The sequence below is a fragment of the Phyllobates terribilis genome, unplaced genomic scaffold (genome assembly GCF_046119375.1).
Source record: "Phyllobates terribilis strain yellow unplaced genomic scaffold, ASM4611937v1 Scaffold_1651__1_contigs__length_237130, whole genome shotgun sequence".
In the NCBI taxonomy this organism is placed as follows: domain Eukaryota; kingdom Metazoa; phylum Chordata; class Amphibia; order Anura; family Dendrobatidae; genus Phyllobates; species Phyllobates terribilis.
In genome coordinates this window covers 102,147-114,508 of record NW_027364411.1, presented here as the reverse complement: position 1 = coordinate 114,508, position 12,362 = coordinate 102,147, and the positions used below count along the sequence as shown (strand labels likewise).

The 12,362-nt window shown below is 45.9% G+C and overlaps 1 protein-coding gene across 1 annotated transcript in view; it reads right to left on the bottom strand.

Moving 5' to 3' along the window:
* Window positions 1-12,362, bottom strand: part of LOC141245017 (solute carrier organic anion transporter family member 1B3-like) — a gene marked incomplete at its 3' end in the record, with an annotated part of 189,796 nt that overhangs the window by 98,613 nt on the left and 78,821 nt on the right. Inside the window, exons 3-7 of the mRNA XM_073669030.1 lie at window positions 8,211-8,343; window positions 6,764-6,905; window positions 6,555-6,687; window positions 6,368-6,483; window positions 1,568-1,714 (exon numbers count right to left, since the gene is read on the bottom strand). Coding sequence (XP_073525131.1) covers window positions 1,568-1,714; window positions 6,368-6,483; window positions 6,555-6,687; window positions 6,764-6,905; window positions 8,211-8,330 — 658 coding nt within the window. The remainder of the gene's footprint in view (window positions 1-1,567; window positions 1,715-6,367; window positions 6,484-6,554; window positions 6,688-6,763; window positions 6,906-8,210; window positions 8,344-12,362) is intronic.

Below are 12,362 nucleotides of genomic sequence, written 5' to 3'. Positions count from 1 at the left end.
CCATTACCTATATACAGCCCGGCCCCCCTATGACATCACCATTACCTATATGCAGCCCGGTCCCCTATGACATCGCCATTACCTATATACAGCCCGGCCCCCCTATGACATCACCATTACCTATATGCAGCCCGGTCCCCTATGACATCACCATTACCTATATACAGCCCGGCCCCCCTATGACATCACCATTACCTATATACAGCCCGGCCCCCCTATGACATCACCATTACCTATATACAGCCCGGCCCCCCTATGACATCACCATTACCTATATACAGCCCGGCCCCCCTATGACATCACCATTACCTATATACAGCCCGGCCCCCCTATGACATCACCATTACCTATATACAGCCCGGCCCCCCTATGACATCACCATTACCTATATACAGCCCGGCCCCCCTATGACATCACCATTACCTATATACAGCCCGGCCCCCCTATGACATCACCATTACCTATATACAGCCCGGCCCCCCTATGACATCACCATTACCTATATACAGCCCGGCCCCCCTATGACATCACCATTACCTATATACAGCCCGGCCCCCCTATGACATCACCATTACCTATATACAGCCCGGCCCCCCTATGACATCACCATTACCTATATACAGCCCGGCCCCCCTATGACATCACCATTACCTATATACAGCCCGGCCCCCCTATGACATCACCATTACCTATATGCAGCCCGGTCCCCTATGACATCACCATTACCTATATACAGCCCGGCCCCCCTATGACATCACCATTACCTATATACAGCCCGGCCCCCCTATGACATCACCATTACCTATATACAGCCCGGCCCCCCTATGACATCACCATTACCTATATACAGCCCGGCCCCCCTATGACATCACCATTACCTATATACAGCCCGGCCCCCCTATGACATCACCATTACCTATATACAGCCCGGCCCCCCTATGACATCACCATTACCTATATACAGCCCGGCCCCCCCTATGACATCACCATTACCTATATACAGCCCAGCTCCCCTACGACATCACCATTACCTATATACAGCCCGGCCCCCCCTATGACATCACCATTACCTATATACAGCCCGGCTCCCCTACGACATCACCATTACCTATATACAGCCCGGCCCCCCTATGACATCACCATTACCTATATACAGCCCGGCCCCCCTACGACATCACCATTACCTATATACAGCCCGGCCCCCCTATGACATCACCATTACCTATATACAGCCCGGCTCCCCTACGACATCACCATTACCTATATACAGCCCGGCCCCCCTATGACATCACCATTACCTATATACAGCCCGGCCCCCCTACGACATCACCATTACCTATATACAGCCCGGCCCCCCTACGACATCACCATTACCTATATACAGCCCGGCCCCCCTATGACATCAGCATTACCTATATACAGCCCGGCCCCCCCTATGACATCACCATTACCTATATACAGCCCGGCCCCCCCTATGACATCACCATTACCTATATACAGCCCGGCCCCCCCTATGACATCACCATTACCTATATACAGCCCGGCTCCCCTACGACATCACCATTACCTATATACAGCGGTGTGTTCTCCGTCCCAGCAAAGTCATCAATGTAGGAAATTCCCAGAGGAGCGATAGGGGTCTCCCCGATACCCCGCAGCAAATTCCCCACCAAGACGTAAACCCACATGTACGAGCCGCTCCCCCGCACACACCCTGCAAAGACAGAGGAGCAGAGCCGAGAGTGCTGTTACATAGGACTGCAGGTGACATCTACTACATTATCTGTACTCAGAGAGTTATCACTGTGTTATCTGTGCTGTTACATAGGACTGCAGGTGACATCTACTACATTATGTGTACTCAGAGAGTTATCACTGTGTTATCTGTGGTGTTACATGGGACTGCAGGTGACATCTACTACATTATCTGTACTCAGAATATTATCACTGTGTTATCTGTGGTGTTACATAGGACTGCAGGTGACATCTACTACATTATCTGTACTCAGAGAGTTATCACTGTGTTATCTGTGGTGTTACATAGGACTGCAGGTGACATCTACTACATTATCTGTACTCAGAGAGTTATCACTGTGTTATCTGTGGTGTTACATAGGACTGCAGGTGACATCTACTACATTATCTGTACTCAGAGAGTTATCACTGTGTTATCTGTGGTGTTACATAGGACTGCAGGTGACATCTACTACATTATCTGTACTCAGTGAGTTATCACTGTTATCTGTGGTGTTACATAGGACTGCAGGTGACATCTACTACATTATGTGTACTCAGAGAGTTATCACTGTGTTATCTGTGGTGTTACATGGGACTGCAGGTGACATCTACTACATTATCTGTACTCAGAATATTATCACTGTGTTATCTGTGGTGTTACATAGGACTGCAGGTGACATCTACTACATTATCTGTACTCAGAGAGTTATCACTGTGTTATCTGTGCTGTTACATAGGACTGCAGGTGACATCTACTACATTATGTGTACTCAGAGAGTTATCACTGTGTTATCTGTGGTGTTACATGGGACTGCAGGTGACATCTACTACATTATCTGTACTCAGAATATTATCACTGTGTTATCTGTGGTGTTACATAGGACTGCAGGTGACATCTACTACATTATCTGTACTCAGAGAGTTATCACTGTGTTATCTGTGGTGTTACATAGGACTGCAGGTGACATCTACTACATTATCTGTACTCAGAGAGTTATCACTGTGTTATCTGTGGTGTTACATAGGACTGCAGGTGACATCTACTACATTATCTGTACTCAGAGAGTTATCACTGTGTTATCTGTGGTGTTACATAGGACTGCAGGTGACATCTACTACATTATCTGTACTCAGTGAGTTATCACTGTTATCTGTGGTGTTACATAGGACTGCAGGTGACATCTACTACATTATGTGTACTCAGAGAGTTATCACTGTGTTATCTGTGGTGTTACATGGGACTGCAGGTGACATCTACTACATTATCTGTACTCAGAATATTATCACTGTGTTATCTGTGGTGTTACATAGGACTGCAGGTGACATCTACTACATTATCTGTACTCAGAGAGTTATCACTGTGTTATCTGTGGTGTTACATAGGACTGCAGGTGACATCTACTACATTATCTGTACTCAGAGAGTTATCACTGTGTTATCTGTGGTGTTACATAGGACTGCAGGTGACATCTACTACATTATCTGTACTCAGAGAGTTATCACTGTGTTATCTGTGGTGTTACATAGGACTGCAGGTGACATCTGCAACATTATCTGTACTCAGAGAGATATCACTGTGTTATCTGTGGTGTTACATAGGACTGCAGGTGACATCTACTACATTATCTGTACTCAGAGAGCTATCACTGTGTTATCTGTGGTGTTACATAGGACTGCAGGTGACATCTACTACATTATGTGTACTCAGAGAGTTATCACTGTGTTATCTGTGGTGTTACATGGGACTGCAGGTGACATCTACTACATTATCTGTACTCAGAATATTATCACTGTGTTATCTGTGGTGTTACATAGGACTGCAGGTGACATCTACTACATTATCTGTACTCAGAGAGTTATCACTGTGTTATCTGTGGTGTTACATAGGACTGCAGGTGACATCTACTACATTATCTGTACTCAGAGAGTTATCACTGTCTTATCTGTGGTGTTACATAGGACTGCAGGTGACATCTACTACATTATCTGTACTCAGTGAGTTATCACTGTTATCTGTGGTGTTACATAGGACTGCAGGTGACATCTACTACATTATCTGTACTCAGAGAGTTATCACTGTGTTATCTGTGGTGTTACATAGGACTGCAGGTGACATCTGCAACATTATCTGTACTCAGAGAGTTATCACTGTGCTATCTGTGGTGTTACATAGGACTGCAGGTGACATCTACTACATTATCTGTACTCAGAGAGCTATCACTGTGTTATCTGTGGTGTTACATAGGACTGCAGCTGACATCTACTACATTATCTGTACTCAGAGAGTTATCACTGTGTTATCTGTGGTGTTACATAGGACTGCAGGTGACATCTACTACATTATCTGTACTCAGAGAGCTATCACTGTGTTATCTGTGGTGTTACATAGGACTGCAGGAGAAATCTACTACATTATCTGTACTCAGAGAGATATCACTGTGTTATCTGTGGTGTTACATAGGACTGCAGGTGACATCTACTACATTATCTGTACTCAGAGAGTTATCACTGTGTTATCTGTGGTGTTACATAGGACTGCAGGTGACATCTACTACATTATCTGTACTCAGAGAGTTATCACTGTGTTACCTGTGGTGTTACATAGGACTGCAGGTGACATCTACTACATTATCTGTACTCAGGGAGGTATCACTGTGTTATCTGTGGTGTTACATAGGACTGCAGGTGACATCGACTACATTATCTGTACTCAGGGAGTTATAACTGTGTTATCTGTGGTGTTACATAGGACTGCAGGTGACATCTACTACATTATCTGTACTCAGAGAGTGATCACTGTGTTATCTGTCGTGTTACATAGGACTGCAGGTGACATCTACTACATTATCTGTACTCAGAGAGATATCACTGTGTTATCTGTGGTGTTACATAGGACTGCAGGTGACATCTACTACGTTATCTGTACTCAGAGAGTTATCACTGTGTTATCTGTGATGTTACATAGGACTGCAGGTGACATCTACTACGTTATCTGTACTCAGAGAGTTATCACTGTGTTATCTGTGGTGTTACATAGGACTGCAGGTGACATCTATTACATTATCTGTACTCAGAGAGTTATCACTGTGTTATCTGTGGTGTTACATAGGACTGCAGGTGACATCTACTACATTATCTGTACTCAGAGAGTTATCACTGTGTTATCTGTGATGTTACATAGGACTGCAGGTGACATCTACTACATTATCTGTACTCAGAGAGTTATCACTGTGTTATCTGTGGTGTTACATAGGACTGCAGGTGACATCTACTACATTATCTGTACTCAGAGAGTTATCACTGTGTTACCTGTGGTGTTACATAGGACTGCAGGTGACATCTACTACATTATCTGTACTCAGGGAGGTATCACTGTGTTATCTGTGGTGTTACATAGGACTGCAGGTGACATCGACTACATTATCTGTACTCAGGGAGTTATAACTGTGTTATCTGTGGTGTTACATAGGACTGCAGGTGACATCTACTACATTATCTGTACTCAGAGAGTGATCACTGTGTTATCTGTCGTGTTACATAGGACTGCAGGTGACATCTACTACATTATCTGTACTCAGAGAGATATCACTGTGTTATCTGTGGTGTTACATAGGACTGCAGGTGACATCTACTACGTTATCTGTACTCAGAGAGTTATCACTGTGTTATCTGTGATGTTACATAGGACTGCAGGTGACATCTACTACGTTATCTGTACTCAGAGAGTTATCACTGTGTTATCTGTGGTGTTACATAGGACTGCAGGTGACATCTATTACATTATCTGTACTCAGAGAGTTATCACTGTGTTATCTGTGGTGTTACATAGGACTGCAGGTGACATCTACTACATTATCTGTACTCAGAGAGTTATCACTGTGTTATCTGTGGTGTTACATAGGACTGCAGGTGACATCTACTACATTATCTGTACTCAGAGAGTTATCACTGTGTTATCTGTGGTGTTACATAGGACTGCAGGTGACATCTACTACATTATCTGTACTTAGAGAGTTATCACTGTGTTATCTGTGGTGTTACATAGGACTGCAGGTGACATCTACTACATTATCTGTACTCAGAGAGTTATCACTGTGTTATCTGTGGTGTTACATAGGACTGCAGGTGACATCTACTACATTATCTGTACTCAGAGAGTTATCACTGTGTTATCTGTGGTGTTACATAGGACTGCAGGTGACATCTACCACATTATCTGTCCTCTACAGTCGGGCTTCTCCCGGTATCATCCGGTGCTGGCAGCCCTGTGTAGACTTCGCTGTTGCTGACTGTTTGCTCCTCATCGGTGCTTAGTTGTCTTCCATCTGGTGACAGGCAGCAGTGGAGCGTTGCAGATTGTGGGCAGCAGGGGGCAGCGGTGATGAGCTCGTGCCGGGGGTCAGAGTCTTCAGCCTTCTCCTGATTTCTTCTCCCTCGCTTCGTCTCTTCTCGTCTCTCGTCTGTGATGGTCAGCGGTGACCGTACTGTGACATCCACTCTCGGCGTCGCGGCTATGTGTGGACCCTCACCCTTTGTAATGGCGCGATACTACTGAAGTTGATATTTGTCTAGCACGTTTTTACGCCTTTTTAGACATTTGTTGGTCCGCAGTCGGAGGCGGGTTTCTTACCTGCTTTCATGTCCTCGGTCAGGGTCCTGTTGGCCAGACATGGAGAGATGCTGTAGGCAGGGCCCGTTGAGTTGTTGGGTGGAGACACTTGTGCCTGCGCCACTTCATATTTGTAACTGTGAACAGACAATGATGGTGAGCGCAGCTCTGAAGCCCAGGCTCAAGATAGCGATGGCATGTTACGTACGGCCCCATGAAGAAATGCGGCATAGCTGACAGGAAACTGCCCAACGCCATCAGAAAGCAGCCGGCAGCGATGATCCGCGGTCGGTGGAACTTCGCCCCGAAGTAACTGACAAAGGCGATCACCAGTAGGTTCCCTGTACCGAGGAGAAGCGTGAGAGTAACGAGACAGCGCCACAAGCACAAAAGTGATAGCGAGGAGATGATGCCCACCAAACTCGAAGCTGCCGTCCACCATCCCCGCCGTGGAGGAGGAAATATCAAAGCGACGCTCAATCTGCGTGATCGAGCTCTTCACGTAACTCCCGGCATACGCCTTTGCGAAGTAACTGAAGCAGAGAGCGACCAGGAAAGTCTGCAGGAGACAAGGAGGATGATGATGAGCAGGAGGAGGAAGATGAAGAGGTGGCGAAGAAGGAGGAAGAGGAGTCGGATGGGAGGAGGAGGAAGATAAGGTGGATGAGCATTCACCTTATCTGTAGGAGGACATATGACATCTGCAGGAGGTTGTAGGACATCTGTAGGAGGGTGTAGGACATCTGTAGGAGGGTATAGGACATCTGTAGGAGGGTGTAGAACATCTGTAGGAGGGTGTATGACATCTGTAGGAGAGTGTAGGACATCTGTAGGAGGGTGTATGACATCTGTAGGAGAGTGTATGACATCTGTAGGAGGGTGTATGACATCTGTAGGAGGGTGTATGACATCTGTAGGAGGGTGTATGACATCTGTAGGAGGACGTATGACATCTGTAGGGGTTTAGGACATCGGTAGGAGGGTGTAGGACTTCCTTAGGAGGTGTAGAGCTTCTGTAGGAGGGTGTAAGACATTTGTAGGAAGGTGTATGACATCTGTAGGAGGACGTAGGACATCTGTATGGGTTTAGGACATCGGTAGGAGGGTGTAGGACATCCTTAGGAGGTGTAGGACATCGGTAGGAGGGTGTAGGACATCCTTAGGAGGTGTAGGACATCTGTAGGACGGTGTATGACATCTGTAGGAGGTTGCAGGACATCTGTAGGAAGGTGTATGACATCTGTAGGAAGGTGTATGACATCTGTAGGAGGGTGTAGGACATCTGTAGGAGAGTGTGGGACACCTGCAGGATGATGTGGGACATCTATAGGGGGTGTGGGACATCTGTAGGAGGATGTAGGACATCTGTAGGAGGGTGTAGGACATCGGTAGGAGGGTGTAGGACATCGGTAGGAGGGTGTAGGACATCTGTAGGAGGGTGTAGGACATTCTTAGCAGGTGTAGGACATTTGTAGGAAGGTGTATGACATCTGTAGGAGGACTTAGGATATCTATAGGCGGATGTAGGACATCTGCAGGATGATATGGGACATCTGTAGGAAGGTGTATGACATCTGTAGGAGGATGTAGTTCTTCTATAAGGGAAGTGTAGGACCTTTGAGCCTGTGTAGGATTCTGAGGTTGGAGTTTCTCTTTTTTTGTTCATTGCTCTATTACCCCGTTAGTAAATAGCGACGTTCGCTGAGAGAATCGTTTATTTGAAGAGTTGACCCTTCACCGCTCTGTGCTCATACTCTTATCTTCTGCAAATATCCAGCCCGACCTCGGGGTAAAGTCTGATTCCTAAGAGGGTCCATTCTATCCATCACCCACCGGTAATACTCAGCCATGCGGATGGTGTTACCTTTAGTGAAGAGCAGCAGGACGCCTCCTTCTTCTTCTGGGGGGCTGGGATGGTCCCATCTTGGGTGGTCGCGCTGATGTTCAGATTGTTCAGTTCTCTGATTTCTTTCTCTGCCGCCATTTATACAATTATCCTAAATGACGGCAATAAAAGGGAAATCAACAATCTGCGTATAAAGACCAAATCAATCTAATGTTATTACAGGGGGGGACAGAGATAGAAGGGGCCCCTGTGCAAGGACAGGATATGGGCCCTCTGCAATCCAATAGCCTGTCATAATGCACAGTTCCATCTGCATTGGAGGTAGAAATGGGCCCCCTGACCCCTTGGAATCCCAGTGTGGCTGCATACATTGCAGCCCCTCATCAGTTCTGCAGGGTACTCCAAGATGACGGCATCTTGCTGGGTTCAGGGGGCGACTAAGTATTTGGCTCGGGCTATAGGACGAATGTAGTTCTCTGAAAAGTCTCAGGACAAACCGTCTGTAGATGACTCACCGTCTTGTGACTATTTTGCTCTGGTTTTGCTGTAGATGAAGCAGCCGAGTTGCGACCAGCGACAGAAAATAAAGACGCCACATTGGATACGATGTGGGAATACCTCACTGCACCCTCAGGTTCACATCTGCCGCCGTGTGGCCCAAGCCGCATGGATCCCTATGAGGATCCGATTGTTGGACATTACAGCTTAACCTTTCCGGACCCAACCATTTGTCTGTTTTTGCAATGAAAAAAACGTTCTTTTTGTTCCGTCAGTGGAACAGTGCCACGTCTGAACTGTGGCCTCTGCATTGGTACCATTTGGGGAAAACACCAAAACTTCTTTACTGTTTATTGAATTTTTGGGGGAACCATGGACTTTCATTACCTGCAGATCTGGCGTTATCATTTGTTTTTGGCATCTGTTTTATAAAATTTTCTATTTTGATAGATGGGACTTTCATGGAAATGACGACACCAAGTACGCTCCTTATTATGATTTCTTTATTTTACAGTTTGAAATAGTGGGAAGGTGATTTAACCAGTCGGTCCCCCATGATTGCATTACGAGGGGCTGGTGGGCGCCGGTCAGCACACTCACTGGCAATCGACCTTAAATCAATCTCTGACAGCAGCTTTTAAATGAACAGCAGCGATCTGCGCCAGTGCCGATCGCTGCTGATATGGGCAGATGCCGGCTGTGTATTACTGCCAACATCTGCCTCGTATTGAGCCGGCACAGCTTGTAAAAGTGATGGAATCGGATGCACCCAAACCTGATAGACAAATGGTGGTGCTCATAACATAGCTGCACATTTGACCACGCTCCCAGAGACAACCTCAAGCCCTCCTGGCAGGAGGAGTTGTCAGAGGTACATTTTTTGAATAGGTGGACCTTTACTATTCGTCTTGGGACTGATACTGACCAGCAGAAGGGGTAGCACTGTTTACATCCTTTGACTATCCTTTTTGTGTCAGCACACCCTCCTGCCCATCCCTGGGTGAAAAAATGCTGAAAGTAGTGACGCGCTCTATTTTCCAAAAACCCAAACAAGGTACAAAATAAGCAGCAAAAAAAAAAATACATAGCATTTACGCTACATGTGAACACGGCCTACATGTCCAAGCAAAGTGGATGTGATTTCATGAAACCTCCACCCTCGGTGCATCTAAAGACGCTGCTGAGCTGTGCGGTTTTGGTGCATTTATCTGCATAGGTTTCTACACAGCTGATCACCATTATTGGCTTCTTCATTTTTTTCATAGCCTGTACAATATCTTCAGAAATAAATGGAAATGAACCAAAGTTATATCCTCAGGATTTTTTAATTAGTGTCCAAAGTGATAGAAAAATAGAACATTGTTTTCCAACTTCCATGTTACAATTTCAAAAAAGAAACAGAATAATCAGCATGTGCAGCAATAAAGGCCCCTAATTAATACTTGGTTGCCCCCTTAATTAATACTTGGTTGCCCCCCTAATTAATACTTGGTTGCCCCCCTAATTAATACTTGGTTGCCCCCCTCATTAACACTTGGTTACCCACCTCATTAACACTTGGTTACCACCCTAATTAATACTTGGTTGCCCCCCTAATTAATACTCAGTTGCCCCCTAATTAATACTTGGTTGCCCCCCTAATTAATACTTTAATGCCCCCCCTAATTAATACTTGGTTGCCCCCCCTTTGGCATTGCTGACGGCCTCCACACGTTTCTTGTAGCCATCTATAAGCTTCTTGCTCTTCTCTGGAGTTTTCTCCCATCATCCTTTGCCGTTTGTTCGAGCTCTTGAATGTTTGCTTGGTCTTTTCCCCAATGGCAGAATGGGATTGAGGTCAGGACTCATTGTGGACATTTTATAACCGTCCATTTCTTCTTTTTCAACCATTCCTCTGTACTTTTGGATGTGGCTTTGGGGCATTATCGTGCTGGAGGACCCATGATCTTCGACTCCAACCAAGTTTTCTTACACTGGGGAGGACATTTCGCTCTAAAATCTCTTGATAATTCTCTGATTCCATGATTCCTGTGATATGGTCAAGGCCTCCAGAACCAGACGCAGCAAAGAAACCCCACTGCATTATGGATCCTCCACCATGCTTAACTGTTGGTAAAATGTTCTTTTCCTTATAAACTTCATTGCGCCGTCTGTAAACAAACTGTTGCTTTGCATTGCCAAAAATCTCTATTTTTATTTCATCTGTCCACAGAACATTTTCCCAGAAGGATTGTGGTTTGTCAAGGTACTCTTTGGCAAAGATCAGTCGTTCCTTTTTATGTCTTTTCTTCAGCAATGGCTTTTTCCTTGGTCTTCACCATAAAGCTCTGCTTGGTTTAGTGTACGACGTATGGTACTTGTTGAAACCATGATCCCAGACTGTTCCAGGTTGGTCTTCGGGTCTTTGGATGTTTGACGTGGTGGTTTTTCCATCATTAGCACCAACATTCGAAGACATCTCTTGTCAATTTTCCTCTTTGGTCTTTTGGTCCATTCACGCCCCCTTACCGGTAACAATCACATGCGCTGTCACGCATGTCCTCAACCTGCTGACACGTGCCAACGCAGGTCCTCTCTGACCGCACTCCAAGCGCCGACACGCGGACGCATTGATGCCGGGAGATCCGCCCAGGAACAGGTTAGTCACCGGCCGGGACCCTGTTCCTCCCTTTCCCACCCAGAGTACCTACTCACCATCTACGCCGCAAGCAGCTTCATCAGCCGGACCGCGCTGCCTGCGGGTCCTCTGCAACCAGGACACCACGCTGTCACTAGAGATGTTATCCACTGGTCTACACCAGCAGCACCTTGCATTATGGAGATACATCCATAATCATTTATGCAAATGTACTTTTTCCTTACAGTTTTTGCACCGGGAGGTTCTTGATGGGTCCATGCTTGGAAACTTCTTAATAACATTGCGCACTGTTGAAACTGGGACACCAAGGTGTTTGGAGATGACCGTATACCCTTTGGAAGTCTTGTGTTTGCTAATAATAGCAGTTCTGATGTCCTCAGATAGCTCCTTTGTCTTCACCATTGTGACAAAGGATCAGGGCCTACCATGTAGCTTTTTAAAACCGTGAAGTCATCATTCATTGGCTAATTCATATCACATGGACACCGAGAATTAATCACAGGTGAATCTCTTTTGTGATTTAATACAGGCAAGTCAAAACGTGTTTCCATACTAAATTACTGTAAAGGTGCCGATACTCAGTGACACAGCAGCTTTAGGTTTTTCTATTTTTCCCCCTGTGAAGAATATTGTAGATATAATCCCATGTCAATCAATGTATCCTGTTTGGCAGGGGCTTATAAGGGTCTACAGTGTACAGCTGTAACCGGACATTGCTTCAGCTAAGAAATAGGGAGGGGGCAGAGAGACAGTGAGAGACAATTGTCTCACAGCAGCTCTCAGCCAAGGAGCTGCTACAGGAAGACACCCTGTGTACCCAAGCCATGCGGCATCCCCTTTGTGTCAGACAATTATAATTCGACACCGAGTTATGGGAATACAAGACATCCCAGCGATACACCAAATAGATTTTTGGAATCACACGAACATGAGGAATGTCACCCTGGCTTCCAGCACAGTCTAGCGCTTAGGGATGGGGAGATGCACAGCCTTTCAGAAACCCTAGGGCCACGGTGATTGCTCTCCCCGCGTAG